The 15,936-nt window shown below is 53.7% G+C and overlaps 1 protein-coding gene across 6 annotated transcripts in view; it reads left to right on the top strand.

The window, feature by feature from the left end:
• SYNJ2 (synaptojanin 2) overlaps positions 1 to 14,690 on the top strand; it is a gene marked incomplete at its 5' end in the record, with an annotated part of 81,233 nt that extends 66,543 nt beyond the window's left edge. For 3 of the 6 annotated variants that reach the window (XM_080665896.1, XM_080665899.1, XM_080665900.1), the window contains 8 exons: positions 11 to 89; positions 1,016 to 1,184; positions 1,612 to 1,779; positions 3,185 to 3,316; positions 5,334 to 5,443; positions 6,554 to 6,662; positions 9,627 to 9,778; positions 11,211 to 14,690. In XM_080665896.1, the coding sequence (XP_080522022.1) occupies positions 11 to 89; positions 1,016 to 1,184; positions 1,612 to 1,779; positions 3,185 to 3,316; positions 5,334 to 5,443; positions 6,554 to 6,662; positions 9,627 to 9,778; positions 11,211 to 11,921 (1,630 nt within the window). In that variant the 3' untranslated portion in view covers positions 11,922 to 14,690. Of the gene's footprint in view, positions 1 to 10; positions 90 to 1,015; positions 1,185 to 1,611; positions 1,780 to 3,184; positions 3,317 to 5,333; positions 5,444 to 6,553; positions 6,663 to 9,626; positions 9,779 to 10,204; positions 10,379 to 11,210 lie in introns of all 6 variants that reach the window. The other 3 variants (XR_013960470.1, XM_080665898.1, XM_080665897.1) reach the window with 3 other exon arrangements.
• Between the last annotated feature and the right edge of the window lie 1,246 nt (positions 14,691 to 15,936).

The following is a 15,936-nucleotide window of genomic DNA, read 5'->3' as shown; positions in this document are numbered from 1 at the left end:
TTTATTCCAGGATCAACCAAGGGCAGATGCTGGTGACGTTTGCAGACAGTCACTCGGCTCTCAGCGTCCTCGATGTGGACGGCATGAAGGTGAGCCCGCTTGGTCCTGTGCGTTCTCAGGGTCATGCGCCCCCGCTCCTCACCGTGTCGTGAGGTGTAGGCTCTGCGTGAGGGCAGAGGCCTGGACCCTTCACCGGGCGTCTCCTCCTGGTACCCTTGCCGAGGTGTCTGATGTCCAGCCTGGGCTACTTGCAGAATTTGGGAGAAAGAACAGGTTTCGGAGTCTCGTTCCCGCTGGGCTCCTGGGTCTGTCTCTGCTCACACGCCTCCGTGTGGGAGCGGTGCTGTCTTCCTCTTGCGAGCAGGGGTGGGGAACGTCTGGCCCGAGGGCCGTATAAAAAGAAATCGTTTGGCCTGGCCCTGCCCCGGCGTTAGGGGAGAGTTAATTAAATGTGTGACCAAATACAGCAGGCTGATTTTTAAGTTGGTCATTTTGCAGGGTCTGCAAACGCTGTTATAAACGTCCAGTGGCCCCTGGCAGGAAAAGGGTTCCCACCTTTCAGTCTTTACTTTGGAATAGGCAGCCCAGGTGTTTTCCGTTCTGACGATTTTAAATTCACGCGGAATGAGAAGCTGAAGACGATGGTTTGCCTTCTACTTACCAGCCTTGGGCAAACTACGGCCCGCGGGCCGGATCCGGCTGTTCTATCCGGTTCTCTTGCTCTCCCCTCCGCTCCTTTACTTTGAATTTATATTAGTTCACACAAACACTCCATCCATGCTTTTGTTCCGGCCCTCCGGTCCAGTTTAAGAACCCATTGTGGCCCTCCAGTCAAAAAGTTTGCCCACCCCTGACTTAGACCCAGTGCGAGCCTGCCCGAGGCCAGGACCCGCTGCGCTTGGCCGGCGTGCAGCCGGCCTGGCTCCGGGCACACGCGTTTGAGCAGAAAGCACTGGCCCCAGTGGGCTTGTCGGGCCCAGCGGGCACTCACTCGGGGCGGCACTGTCCCTCGCAGGTGAAAGGCAGGGCCGTGCAGATCCGGCCGAAGACCAAGGACTGGCTGAAAGGCCTGCAGGCCGAGCTCCTTCGGAAGCGGGAGAGCCTGGCGCCCGTGTCGCCCACCGCCAACTCCTGCCTGCTGGAGGAGGGCTTCGACCTCACCAGCTCAGACTACGAGTCAGAGGGTGAGTGGCCCTGGCAGGCCGTCCGGTCGGGTGGCGAGGCGGGCGGGAGGCCACGCTCCCAGCAATGGGCATGGGCTGTCAGGAGCCCTTCCGAGACGCGGCCTGGGAACGGACACGGGCTCCAGTGCAGTTTGTCCCGGCGATGAGGGGGGCAGCATTCGTGTGCAGGGTGATGTGTGGAACGGCAGCTAGGATGGGAGACGTCGAAACGTACCTGGAAAGCGGCGGTTTTGAGGATGTCAGGGCTTCGGTTTGGTCCCCGTCCCAGGCATGAATGGAATTGGGGCCCCGTCCTTGGGGTCACGTGGGCTGCCGGCAGGTGGGCCGAGGGGTCCTGACGCCAACTGTCGGCCTTGGTGCCGAGACAGGCCCCCCATGAAAGTGACGGCCTCCCACCCTAATCGTCTGTGGCTCCCTTGTTCCCAAGGGGATATTCTCGAAGAGGACGAAGACTATTTGGATGACCTGAGTCAGCCTGTGGTCTCAGACAGCGAGCTGGGCGGGGACGACCTTTCCGATGCCCCCAGCTCCACGGCGGTGCCGCCCAGCAAGTCACCTGCGCTCCCCAAAAAGAAGCAACACCCGACCTACCGAGGTAGCTGGACCTTTCCTTCCTAACAGCCTTGGGCACGAGGTCTCTGTTCTCAGCATCTCTGTGTGCTGCCGCAGTCGCGGTCACCGCAAGCAACGGGCACGGGGCTCCGGGAAGGTGGCAGCTGCCACCACGCTGGTTTTCTCCAGTGATTTGTGTTTTACAATTTTTGGTGCCCCTTTAATACCCAGATTCATGATAATTCCCTGTGTATTCAAATGGCCACAGCTCTGAACTGATTTTACCTTTGATTTTTTTTTTCCTCTCCCACACTTTTCTGGTTCAGTCCTGTAAGAGGCATGTTCAGTATCTGTGCTACGTTGCTGGTCTTTTGTTATTTTTTATAACATTATATTGTCATATAATAACAATTTTATATATTACATAATCATATATATATATATATATACACACACACATATATGTAATTAATGATATCAACATTAGCATCATTATATCACCATTGACTGAAAGGCATGTGGATTGAACTGCACATCCCTAGATTATATAGTATAGTTGACTCTTGAATAGTTTTTTAAAATATATTTTTATTGATTTCAGAGAGGAAGGGAGAGGGAGAGAAAGATAGAAACATCAATGATGAGAGAGAATCATTGATCATCTGCCTTCTGCTCACCTCCCACTGGGGATTGAGCCCGCAACACTGGGGCAGGTGCCCTGACCTGGAATCGAACCTGGGACCCTTCAGTCCGCAGGCTGACGCTCTATCCACTGAGCCAAACGACCAGGGCCAGGTGCCCCTTTGAATGAAGACTAGAGCAGCGGGCTGTGTGGGCTGCCCAGCCACCTGGTGGGCATCCAGATGGATTTGAGGGATGGGGTGTCGGAGCCAAAATGAAAGGGACCGGGCTGTGTTGGCAGAGTGAGGGAAGACCTGCACTTGTCTGCGTTTACATACGATACATACATGTAATGAAACACAAGCAGCACTTCCTCATGCTGCTCTGAGCCTTGGAAGGCTTTGGCGAGGTGGCCAGGGTGGGGAACATGGGTGAAGTCGCGGGCCCTGGCTGAGTGCCTGGGACCTGAGTGCCCGGGACACCCCAAACGGGGCTGTGGCTGGAGGCTGCCCGGCTGCAGGGACGAGCGATGATTCTCAGCGTTGCAAACGGTTGTCTCGTGTGCAGAGAAGGAGGCTGCCACCTCTGCTCGGTGCGGACGTCTTGTGGGCTGTTTCAGGAGGAAACACATTTTCGGTGTCCCTCCCGCCTGGACAAGGCTTGTCGAGGTTCCCTGAGTGCTCCCAGTAGGCACCGGGTCCTGCCCTCCCATGCCAGCCGCCAGGGGGACACGTCGGCTCCCCCGGGAGCCCTCCTGCCCCAGGTGGCTCCGCACACAGGTGGCTCCCCGACTCACCTCCCTCCCTCCCGTTCCGCGTGTCCTCCAGATGACGCCGCCCTGATGGAGCTACAGCAGGAGCTGGAAGCCGTGGGGGACCGCCTCCGCTCTCCAAGTAGGTCTCTGTCGGTTCCCAGCAGGCCGCGGCCGCCCCACCCGCCGCAGAGGCCGCCCCCGCCAAGTAAGACTCGCTGCTGGGCTCACGCCTGCCGGGATGGCTGCGCGCTCCTGCTCCTGCTCCTGCTCCTGCTCCTGCTCCTGCTCCTGCTCCGCACCAGTGGCGCTGAGTCACCTTCCCGGCCTCGGGCCCACATGTACTCTGCCCTCTGCCCTCTGCCCGCTGCCCGCTGCCCTCCGCCCTCCTTGGGCCTCTTTTTGTCTTAAACCCGTGACATTTGATAGGGGAGGTGCAGCTGGGTTTCTTGCGGCCCTTGGCGATCCTTTGTGAGACCGTCCTGGGCCCCCTGTGGCTGCGCTCTGCTTCTCGCTGCTTCCGCGGAGCATGGGAAACCGGGGCCTCAGCCCAGAGCGGGCGCTTTTTAGCTTCTCCCCAGCCCCACGGAGTCTTCCAGAATCTTCTCCCCTTGAGTGCTGCCACACACACACCCCTCCCCCCTCCCCCGCCTCTCTCTGTTAATCCTTACCTGAGGACATTTTTCCCATTGATTTTTAGAGAGAGTGGAAGGGAACGAGGGAGGGGGAGAGAGAAACATTGACATGAGAGAGAGAGACACCGATTGGTGCCTCCACACACACCCCACCCGGGGCTGGGGGTGGACCCTGCAGCCCAGGTACATGCTTGACCAGGACTAGAGCCTCTGCCCTTCGGTGCCCGAGCCGATGCTGCAACCATTGAGCAGCACTGCCGGGGCCCCGGCCCTCTCTCCCCTGAGGAAATGCAGGCCCCCCGACCTGTCAGGTGACCGCACGCCCGCCTCTCGCCAGGCCACTTCCTGTCTGAGCCCAGGCCTGCTGGCCCCCCGCACTGCCCTGGACCTGCAGACACCCTCCTCCCAGCCCAGGCCCCCAGGAGAGGGCCTCCTGGCCCCTGAGAACACAGTGCCTTTCCCGCCAGCCTGTCACCAATGCCTGAATACGGTTGGGACATGCTTCTCACAGGTTGCAAGTTCCCTTTGCTGCTGACCACCCCCTGTGCCCCCCAACTTGTGGCCATTAGACCCAGATTTTGCTAAGACGCGACTTTCAGAATCGGGTTCACCGTGGCTTATGTCAGTCGTAATCCATGGTGAGCTGGACGCACATGACCTTTTACTTTCCTGAGCTGATACTCCGAAAATAAAGTACAAACAAAAATTTTAAATGCTATATATTTCCGTGGAAAACTTACACAAATAGGCAAATATAAAAAAGAGGTAAATTCTTCATTTCACTTGACTACCTAGAGATAATGGCTGTGAATCAGAAGACTCCCAGCCTTTCTTCAATTACGCATATCGACACCAACAGGCAATTTCTTCTTTCTTTCTTTTTTTTAAATATTTTTTAAAATATATTTTATTGATATTTTACAGAGAGGAAGGGAGAGGGATAGAGAGCTAGAAACATCGATCAGCTGCCTCCTGCACACCTCCCACTTGGGGATGTGCCCGCAACCAAGGTACATGCCCTTGACCGGAATCGAACCCAGGACCCTTCAGTCCGCAGGCCGACGCTCTATCCACTGAGCCAAACCAGTTTCGGCCAGGCAATTTCTTATTTTCATGTGTTTTACGAAGTTGGTAACCATTTTGTTTGGTCATTCGCCCTTCACCTAATGTCTGTGTGTCATTCCATGTTGTTCCAGGACGTGACCCGTTAATGGCTGCACGTGTAACTTAGCATAGAGTATTCCCCGGCTTTGGGATTTTTTCCGATTTTTAAAAGTTTGCTCCTCGTCACAATAGTGTGTTCTGAACCGCTTAAAGCGAACTGGCCTTTACACCACCCGGGAGTCCCCGGGACTTCAGGGTAACATTTACACCCACAGTTAGACGGGAATCATGCTTTTCCAGAGAATCTGCGTTCACAGGCAGGCGCCGGGAGGGGGGAACCGGGGCCCGCGTGGCCGCCGGATGCCCGCAGCCGAGCCCGCGGCCCGCACCGCCCTGCGCTGCTGCCTTGCTTTCCGCCGCCGCGACTTTGCCCGGAAGCATCGGCAACGCCGCTGAGACTAAGACTCTGCCTTGGTGTTTTCACAGCAGGCTTAATGGTGAAGAAGTCGGCCTCCGACGTGTCCTTCTCCGGCACCCACGGCCAGTACTCCATCCTGCAGACAGCAAAGCTGCTGCCGGGGGCACCTCAGCAGGCGGTGAGTGGCTGCGTGTGCGGTGCACGGGGAAACCGAGACGTGTCAGGTGCCAGGGGTTGGCCTGTGGTTCGTCCTCGGCCCCCATCTCACCCGGGGTCACCCTTTCCAGCACATACCTCGATTGCTACCTCTCTAACCCGCTAACTGCCCACCGACTCACCCCAAAACCCCATAGCTTAGTCGCATGTTTTTTATGGGCTTTTAAATGGCCGTGCAGGGCATGGGAGAGACATCACGTTGATGAAAAATCCAGGTGTCCCGTGTGGTGGGATTGCTGGCCTCCAGACTCACCTGCTTCTCTCTCTCCCGATGCCTGGCGGTGTGCAGAGCAGTGCGTGGCAGCAGGGAAAGCGGGAGAAATTCCCATCCATTGCTGGACAGAATGATGGTGCCCCTGGGGTGGAGGTAGCTGAGAGAAGAGGCTAAACCAGATCCAGGGGCCTAAATACCGCAGGCGGGGCCCTGGGAATAGTAACAGCGTTGGAGGGTGGAGAGGTGGAGTTCTAGAGAGGCACAGGGCTGCCAGAGGCTGTAGGTGGAGGCCGGTGGAGTCAAGGCGAGGAAGGAGGGAGGGGGCCTGGGTGCTGGGTGGAAGCTACTGGGTCCCCGGACAGGGGCGGAGGGCGGGGCCAGATGCCCATGCGGTCCCAGCAGGGGGTTGACTACCCTTCTGTCCGGGGTTTGCAGGCATGAAAGCAGGTCAGCAAAGGGGACCCTGCTGTTTAAACGGGGTGAGGAGGTCGAACAGGCACTCGAAGTAAACAAATCTGGAAGGCGTTTTAATAACTCAGCTGGGCCATAAAATGGCTTCTGCTATGCTCTGGCTCTGTCCTGGCTATCGAAAGAAAGTTAGAGGCTGGCTTGTCCATATTGCAAAAACCGGGGACCCCCCGCCGTGGGGAGACGAGGGTCCCCGCTCTAACACTATCGCATTCCTCCTCTTGGGAGCGCGGCTCCGGGGAAGGGGCCTGAGCACGCGGTTCAGACAGGACCGTGTTCCTCACCGGCTGATGGCTCAGGAGCAGGTCAGCGGGCGGGGGGCTGGCCGGTGAGGGTGAGGCTGCTTCCTACCTGTGTGCCTAACGCTTCTCGTCCTCATCTGCCCTCAAGCCCAAGGCCAGGATGGGGATAAGCAAGCCTTACAATGTCAAGCAGATCAAAACCACCAACGCCCGGGAGGCAGAGGCCGCCATCCGGTGTCTCCTGGAAGCCAGAGGCGGTAGGTGCTCCCGGGGCCTCCTCCCGACGAGGAACGCTGGTCTCCTTTTCATCTTCCTACTAAACGGGGCGAGAGGAGGAAATAATTTTTACTAAAGGCAGTATTAAACGAAAGCCACCGTTAGCAACATTTTGTAGAATTCCACTACTACAATGTATGGTCCATTTAAAGTTCTGTGTTACAATAAGTATATAAAAAGGATCCCAGGATTGTTAAGCAGTAGTTAAGGGAGAGAGTGACATAAACACAAATGAATGTTAGCAAAGGCTAAAGCTCCAGGCACTCACCCATCCTGCTGAAGAAGGGGTGCTTCGGTACACATCCCTGTTCCAGACACAAAACCCACCCTTTAAATCACCAGCAGCTCTTGGTTCTTCGATGTCAGAGAGCCCACAGTTAATTTAACTGCCTGTTAACGTAGTTGCTGTCGCTTCACTTAACCCACGTTAGTCATATTTTACCTTAGCATCCCCCCCAGCATTCACATCACTGCTCACTGACTTGTTTGGATTTTGGAAGCGGGGAGAGCACGCCCTCGGAAAAGCCACATGCCATACAAGGGACTGATTTGTCTTTGGTCGGGATGTTTAACTTGCTTGGGGTTTTCAAATGACATCGAAAGAGAGTGGAAAGTGAGGGGGTGAGAAGCCCTGTTGTAGGGTAACATCATCTCAAGTGGTTTCTTTTTCATTTAAATCTATTTTCAAATATTTATTAAACATCAATTTATATTTTTTGATTTTTTAATTGATTTTAAAGAGAGAGGGGAAGGGTGGTGGAGAGAGAGAGAAACATCAGTTTATTTTTCCACTTATTTATGTATTCATTGGTTGATTCTTATATGACCTGGGATTGTACCTTGTATCGGAGATACACCTAACCAACTGAGCTACCTGGTCAAGGCTGTTTTTTATTTCTTTTTAAATCCTATATAATAAAAGCCTAGTATGCAAATTGTCCCCTCGACTGAAAGTTCGACAGGGAGTTGGACCAGGGGCTGGGGCCGGCCAGCCAACTGCCCGCAGCCCCTTCCCCCAGCCGGCCCCAACCTGGCCAGCAGCGGCAGCAGGCAGCCAGGGGAAGGGAGGCCCCAGCCGGCAGCCAGCAGCCGTTAGGGACCCTACCCGTGCACAATTTTCATGCACTGGGCCTCTAGTATAACTGTAATTGTATGTAACAACTCAAGTGTCCATCAATGGATAAAATGTGGTGTAAACATACAGTGGAATATTATCCATAAAATAAAAAAGGATGGAGTATTAATACATGCTACATCATGGGTGAATCTTGAAAATAGTATGCTATGTGTACACACACACACACACACACACACACACACACTCACTCTGTGTATGCAGAACAGGCAGATCTACAGACAGAAGTTATAGCGTTTCCAGGGCTGAGAGACGAGGGAAGGAGGAATAAGTGCTAGGGAATGTGTGGGGTTTTTTTTTTTGGGGGGGGGGGGGAATGATGAAGATGTTCTGGAATTAGACAGTGATGGTTGCAGAACTATTCTTAAAAGGGGTATATTTTATGGTATGTGAATTATATTACTATTAGAGGCCCGGTGCACGGATTTGTGCTCATTGAAAGTAAATTAACTAGAAGGTGTCTGGTGGGGCAGGACGGGGCGAGAGGGGCCGGACACACCCTGGAGCCAACCAACCTCCCAAGGTCCCTCCCCGGCCAGCCGCACCTGGGATGGTGCCGGGGCTCAAAGGGAATCTGTGGAGTGAGTGGCATTCCTCCAGCAGGTGGGGTCCCTCGGCCTGGCCTGCAGGGATCGGGCCAAAACCGGCAGTCCAACATCCCCCGAGGGGTCCCAGAGTCTGAGCGGGCACTCTGAAAAGTTGCTGTCACTCAGCAGCTCCTGTATTGAGCTTCTGCCCCCTGGTGGTCAGTGCGCAGAATAGCTACCAGTCAAACGGTTGGACGGTCGCTTAGGCTTTTATATATATACATATATACACTGAGTGGCCAGATCATTATGATCTCTGCACACATAATCATCTGGCCACTCAGTGTGTGTGTGTGTGTGTATATATATATATATGTATATATATATATATATACACACACACACACACACACACACACACATATATATATTAGAGGCCCGGTGCATGAATTCGTGCATGGGTGGGGTCCGGCCAGCCAGCCTGGCCAGTGGGAGGGGACATGGGCAGTTGGCCGGCCTGCCTGCTGGTCGAACTCCTGGTTGAGGGGATAATTTGCATATTAGCCTTTTATTCTATAGGATATACACTCAGTGGCCAGATTATTATGCGTTCAGAGATCATCATAATTTGGCCACTCAGTGTATATATTTTAATCCTCACTGGAGGACATGTTTAGAAAGAGGAAGGGAGAGAGAGAGAAATATTGATGTGAGAAACATCGATTGGTTGCCTTTTGTACATGCCCTGACCAGGGATCAAACTCACAACCCAGGTATGTGCCCTGACTGGGAATCGAACCGGCAACCTTTCTGTGCACAAGACGACGCTCAACCAACTGAGCCACTCCAGCCAGGCCATATTGCCTTTTTTTATTTTTATTTTTTTAAGGCTATGGATGTGGAGGCAGGAGAGGTATGAAGTTTGAAACCTACCTGGAGTTTGAACTTAACATTCTCTTGATCATGGGCCCTGCCGAGGTTTTCAGGAGCTTTAGGTCATCTCCCGTGAGAAGCGCACACATACACATCTCTGAATGTGATGTCAGGGCGTCACTGATGCCCCATCGAGACCACTACAGACCCAGCTCACCATCCATCCCTGCTTGGGAAGTGAGCATGAGAAGCTGGGGGCCAAAGCTAGCTCATTGGTCCTAACAACCCTCAAGCATCTATTTTAGGGGAAAAAAAGGAAATATACGGCATCAATAAATTACCCTCAGAATGTAGATTATCTAAAGATTACATGGCCCTGGGCACTTCAGCCATGCACGTGTATGTTTCAGGCCCCCCGGAGGAAGTCCTAAATGCCACGGCCCTGAGGGACCAGGAGTCCTCCAAACCAGAGCCCGCGGTGGGGGCAGCCCCGCTCCTGCCCCGCCGGCCCGCACCCAGAGTCCCTGCCATGAAGAAGCCAACCTTCAGGAGGACCGGGAAGGTAAGAGCTGGCGGCATCCGCCTCTTACCCCCCTGCGTTGCTCGAACCTCGAACGTCTGGCTAGATACAAATCCCATCTCGACTGAGTCTGTCTCTCCATAAACACTCATGAGTCCCTGGCACGGCCCCATCCGTGAGGAAGATGCTTGGCAACTGCTTTCTCCTCCGCATCCCCGGCCCTGGCTGCGTGGAAAAGCCAGGAATGCCTCACCACACCGGGAGCGGCTGGGAGGCTGAGCCCCCACGGCGAACCGCGGTGGGAGGCCGCTTCCACGTGCTCCCGGGACTCCGTCGGTGCGTGGTCGGTGTCGTGCGGGCAGGTCCCGCGTGGGCAGGTCTTGTTTGCGTTAGAAGAACAGTAACCGGTCCTGGCAGCGCCGCCTGCGAGGCGGGACGTGCCACCCCTTCTTGCCACTTTTCTTGCAGATTGTGTTCTGCTCTGGCCCCCAAGCTTCCCCGCCTTGCTTGCTGCTTCAGAGACATGAGTTTGTCAGGACAGTAGCCGCCCAAAGACTGGCACCCCTAGAGGCCTCTGGACCTTCCGTCTGACCTCAGTGTTCTGGTGCCGGACGCTCGGTAACCCCTCGCTGCTCTGGACAGGTGGCCTCTGCTTTCCCCCGGGGACGTGTGGGCCGGGGCCTCGGCGCCTCGTGCGGACCCAGCTCGCTGTCCCCCCTGCCCACTTTGGCTTGGGGCACCTGTCATCTTCCTCCTCTTTCCCCACCTCGTCCTCCTTTGTGTCTTGTCTTAAAAGCCAGGAGCAGAAACTAGTTCATGTTCCCAACCCCCCGCTGCGCAGGAGCGGCGGCGGGGCGGCCCGAGGGGGCCTGGGCTTGCCGTGTGTTTCCTAAAGAAGCGAAGGAAACTCTGAGGGCCGCCTTGGCACAAAGCTTCCTCTCGCCCCGCGCGGCTGTTCTCTTTGCGGTGGCTTTGAATTAGAACCACGGAGGCGAAGGGTCCGTGTCAGTGTTTCCGTCCTTCCATTTAAACACCACGTCCCAGGAGCAAGCGTACCTGTGCGTCCTTCAGGTAGCCGGACGCCGGGACCCAAGTGGCTCTGCGTTTGCTGATCTGTGTGGGCATTAGCAACGCCGCGGCCTCCCGTCGAGAGCCTCGGCGCGGTTTGCTTCCAGTAAGGAGAGAGGACCCCCTGCTCCTCGGGGAGCAAAGGGAGCCCTGTCTCAGGGGATCCCCGTGGCCCTGGTTTTTAAGTCCCCACTCGTCTCTCATCGGCCCGTGGTGCCCCCGATCCGTGTGTGTGTTTCTGCCGTGTTCTTCTACCCCGGTCACGTTGCCGCATCCCAGACATTCTCAAATCTCGAATTTGCTAGAATGTCCACTTGGCCCCCGCAGCTCCTGGCTGACGCTGAGCGTGGATGCCCAAGCCCCCCGCGCTGGCTTCTCACTCACTCTGTACCCTGCCTTTCCCCAGCCCACGTCGCCGGAAGAACAATTGGGGCCACAGACTGTCCATTTTACCATCGGGCCCCCGGAGACGAGCCTCGAAACCCCTCCTCTTGTGACAGTCCCGCCTGTTCCCAAACCAAGAACGCTGCCGCCTGGGAAAGGCGCCGAGAGGAGGCCGAGCGCCGGGAAGCCGGCGCCAGACGACGCCCCTGCTGGCGCCACGCCGCCCCTCGTGGGGGCTCCGCCTCTTGTGCCCCAGGTGCCCCCGAGGAGGAAGAAGTCCGCCCCGGCCGCCTTCCACCTGCAGGTTCTGCAGACCCACAGCCAGCTCCTCCAGGACCTGGCCCGCAGCGGCCTCCGCAGCGACGGCGCCCCTGCCCACCAGCCCGACGGGGGCGCCCTCCTCCCACCGCCAGCCAGCGCCCAGACCGATGGCCGCAAGGAGCCCAGACCGGAGGCGGCCTCCCTCCTGGGGGATGGCCAGGACCCCTTCTGGAGCCTTCTCCAGCACCCTAACCTGGTGAATAGCGCCTGGCTGTCCAAGAGCTCGGAGCCCCTGGACGCGGGGACCAGGACCCTCAGGAGGGCGCGCACAGCCCCACTGCAGGTCGGTGGCCCAGCCGCCGAGGAGCCGCCGCCAGAGCTCAGGCACACAGACTCGGGTCACTGGGCGGCCATCAGCGACACGGACCAGAGGACGGTGCTGCAGGTGTTTGACCCGCTGGCGGAAACCTGAGTGCGGGCCGTGGACAGCGCGCCCTTGCAGAATGCGTGCCTCCCTCCTCAGGCATCGCTTTAGAGAGAAAAGCCCGTTCGCCTCCACGCCCCGTCCGAAGAGACATCTATGTAAAGGCACACTGAAGCAACATTTGTACTTTATCGCCTCCTGTGCGGTTTACAAAAATCCTGTCTCTTAATCCAATAAGATTATTCCTCAGCCACCGAGGTCTGATTATTCCAACGTGTGCGTTTCGAGTTTGCTCTCAGGGGGCTGGGAAGGAGCCTTCCTTCTGGAGTCCGCGTGCGGGTATTAGAAAAGGGAATTCGTGGGCAACGCCTACGTTCCCCGCCGTCCAATTTTACACGGCTGTTCGGTTTACGTGTGTATGTGGTATTCTTTTCCTTTCGTTTGTGTTTTACAGATTCAGAGTGATTTTCTGGTGCATCACCTGGGGGTGGATGCATAAAGTAAGGCTCACACTCAAAGGTAGCTGGGACCGTGGAGAGCCGTACCTGACCGCCTGGCACCAGGTTAGGAACGTCAGAGACGGAAGCAGCAAAGAGGTCAACCCATTCCCTGGTGTTTACTTATGTGCGTGTATCTATTAACCCTGACCGTGCGGGAGACGGTGTCTGTACCTTTGGGGGCCCTGAAGCATATGCCATCGGCTTAACCCGAGCATTTTTAAATAGGCTGAAGGCTCCTGTGTCCGGTCTCAGACGTGCACGCCCCACACACTGCTACGGACCAGTGTTTGCACGCCGTCTAGCCCCTTTTAAGGGAAACCTTGTGCATTCTTTTCTCCCTTATGTTCCGTGCCCGGTGAACGCACAAATGGGAGAACGCCTGCCGGCACAGGCCCTGGGTCCTCGGTGTTACAACGATGACTGCCTGCTGTAGCCTGGTCTGTGGCCGCAGCGTCAGGAAGGAAAGCACCACGTGCCCTTTTCCATAAGAGACCCAGGCGGCGTCCTGCATTGGCTTCTCTCTATGTCGACTGGGTCTGTTTTTTACCTGCGTTTTCCCTCTACGTCTCCAACACCCCTTCTTGCCCAGGACATCATTTTAAAAGAAATGGCCATACTGTTCCACATTGAAAAAAAAACAATGTTACAGGGCCTAGAGTTTCATTTGGAGCAGATACTGTATTTTTGCTAATAAATTCACTGGCAAAAATCTTAGCATGTCACACGCCATAGGGAGGAGCCTTCCATGTCATAGGGCCACACAGCAATGAGTCTGGGCTGCCCCCGAGGTGACCGGGGAGTCCCTACACTAAGTGCTAGCGGTTGGGATGGCCTTGCCCAGGGAATACCGCTCTCTCTTTACTGGTCAGACCTCTGGGTGTTCAGAATCATTTCTCATCGCCACCATCCAGGTACATGCAGATCATTTCAATCCGGCACTCAGGACAGAAACAAAACCACCCCATTATTTCACTTCATCTGAAAACCGAGCAAAGAAAAAGGCATTCCTGACCCATGGAGAGAAGCAGAGTACACGAGGTGTCCTGTCAAAAGAAAGATGGTCTTTCTGGCCCAAGGTGTCAGGACACCTTTTGTAGTGAGTGCTTGATGTCATTTTCACCTCTCTGACAAATGCAAATAACATAACCTTTGGACGCATTAGAGGAAGCAAGCAAGCAGGATGGGTAGCAGGCTTGGAGAAGTTCAATGATTTGCAGTGGCTACTAGAGTACAGTTGGAAATGGAAGCAAAGGTTTCTTAATGCAACCACTCTTTTCGTCTGGAACCTTTTTGCCCACCAAAAGGAGGTGAATTTGAAAGCAGATACGTGTAACCATCAGTTAGAAAAGCAGGGGAAAGTCGGTGCCGCCACAGTTGCTTTGCAACGCTGGGAACAGGCCTAATTCTCAAGTTACTTCTTTGTTCCGGAAAACCTGTAGCCGGTGAATGGCACAGGAACTGAATTTCGGTGGAGACAGGTGCTCGTCACACAAGTAGCGCTTAGGAACCCAACAGTAAGTAGTGATGCACCGAGCTGTGTGGGCCGCGGGACGCAGGCCTCAGGAAAATGACCTAGAGTTTAACACAGCGAATTGAACACATACTCGATCCCGGGTGTTCACGGTCAGTGACCAGCACATAGGTTGGATTCTGAGTTGATATGTGAGGCTCTCAGCCAGCTTCCTCTTACGAAGACAATTGGCATTGCCTCATTTGTTTTTTAAATCGATGCTTCATAGCTGTCCGTTTCCTAGGTTAGGGCAGGCCGTGGATAGCACAGTGAGCAGCTGCCATCCGGGGATGTCATTCTGTGGGGTTTGTATTTTCGGTTTTGCTTTGATGCTCCCTCCCACACGGGGCTTTTTACTGTGACCTTGTCGTTTATTTCATTCCTTTTCTGTAAGACGTTGCCGCTCGCTGCGGTCCCGTGTTTTCGGCAAGGTACTTTACAACTCGACACGCTCTCCAGGACTCCAATCGCTGTCTTCCCTTGCAGCGTCATCTCCGACTTCTCGGCTATTTTTAAAATTTATTCCAGTAAATTACTGGAATTAGGACATCTGTCAAAGCAATTCCTTTAAAAATTTTAAAGTTGTTGAAGTTCAAGACACTTCATAGAATTGTCCTGATGTGTATAAGCAAAGTAATGTATTAAAACATTCTCTTTATAACAGTGATTTATTTCATCAGAAAGGAAAGCCACAAAAATTATTTATTGACTGACTGGCAATTTAATAAAAACCCTGTAATGTTTATTTGAAGTGATCATTTGTACTGAAATTGTAAAAAAAATAATCTATTAAATGTTTTGTGTTTGTTTTGTAATTTGCCTTCTTTTTAGATATGAAGAGAATCTTGGGATAGCTTTTTTGGCTAGCCTGCTGTTCTGGATGAAATGTGACTACATTACAAACAGTTTTCCTCTGTTTGAGTTTTTGTTTTTTGTTTTTTCAACCATCAGACTGAGTTGAAAAAGCATAAGAATAATTTGGTTAAGAATCTGTGACTTGAATAATGCCGGTAGGGACCATACGACGCCATACATAATAACTTTAAGCTATAATATTTATAAGATGTGAGAGATGTGAGAATTCATTTTCTGTAGCAAACATGCAGTCTTAGACTGCTAGGTTGGTTTTGAGTGCATTACTATGTCGAGGCAGAAGAGAGTAAACAATGTTCAGGTTCTGTCTAGGTTGGTTTCAGCTAGTTAACACAAACATACATTAAAAATGTTCTCTGATGACTTTTAGGAATGAGGGTATACTGACAATCTCGAAATAATAAAGATGGCCAGTCCAGTGGTTGGCAAACTCATTAGTCAACAGAGCGGCAAACCGTGGCTCGCGAGCCGCAGTTTGCCGACCACTGGGCTAGTCCTTCCTGCCCAGTAAGTACCATTTTGAAGTCCTTTGACCTAATTGCACAGCCCCTGGGCTTGGTTGGGGAGGAGGAAACCGCTGGTTACGATCCTTGCTTTTCCAAGGTCATGGGAGAGAGAGGTTTGACACTCCCTCCCTTAGGCCAGCTGTGTGTGTCTACGGAATCACCTCTAACTCAGTGACGCAGGAGAGTACAAATGAGTGATTGTGAACACACGGCCAGGGGACATTTGAGTGGAGAGGATTAAGGATTTGACAAGTAGCAACGTGGATTTATGTACGTGGAAAGGATGTTAGCTATGGGAAAGAACTTCAGAAGACCTTAAATGACAGTTTAGGATTTTATTCTGTAGATAATAGTGGGTAACAGAAACCTAAACAAATCTGTTAGAGTGGTTATGATTACAGGCTGTGTAGGCCTGTGTGGATCAGGGGTTGAGCATCCACCCATGAACCAAGAGATCACTCGTTCGATTCCCCATCAGGGCACATACCTGGGTTGCAGGCTTGATCCCCAGTAAGGGGTGTGCAGGAGGCAGCCAATCAATGATTTTTCTCTCTATCCCTTTCCCTTCCTGTTTCTCTAAAAATCAATTTTAAAAAACATTTAAAAATTTAGCATGTGTTATTTTTAAAAAAGATACAAGCTTTGCCTGGGCTAATAGAAACTCTTCAAAGCAC

This window comes from Plecotus auritus, assembly GCF_963455305.1.
Source record: "Plecotus auritus genome assembly, chromosome: 4".
Classification (NCBI taxonomy): domain Eukaryota; kingdom Metazoa; phylum Chordata; class Mammalia; order Chiroptera; family Vespertilionidae; genus Plecotus; species Plecotus auritus.
Note: the sequence above shows the minus strand (reverse complement) of the source record. Positions and strands in the feature narration are given on the sequence as shown.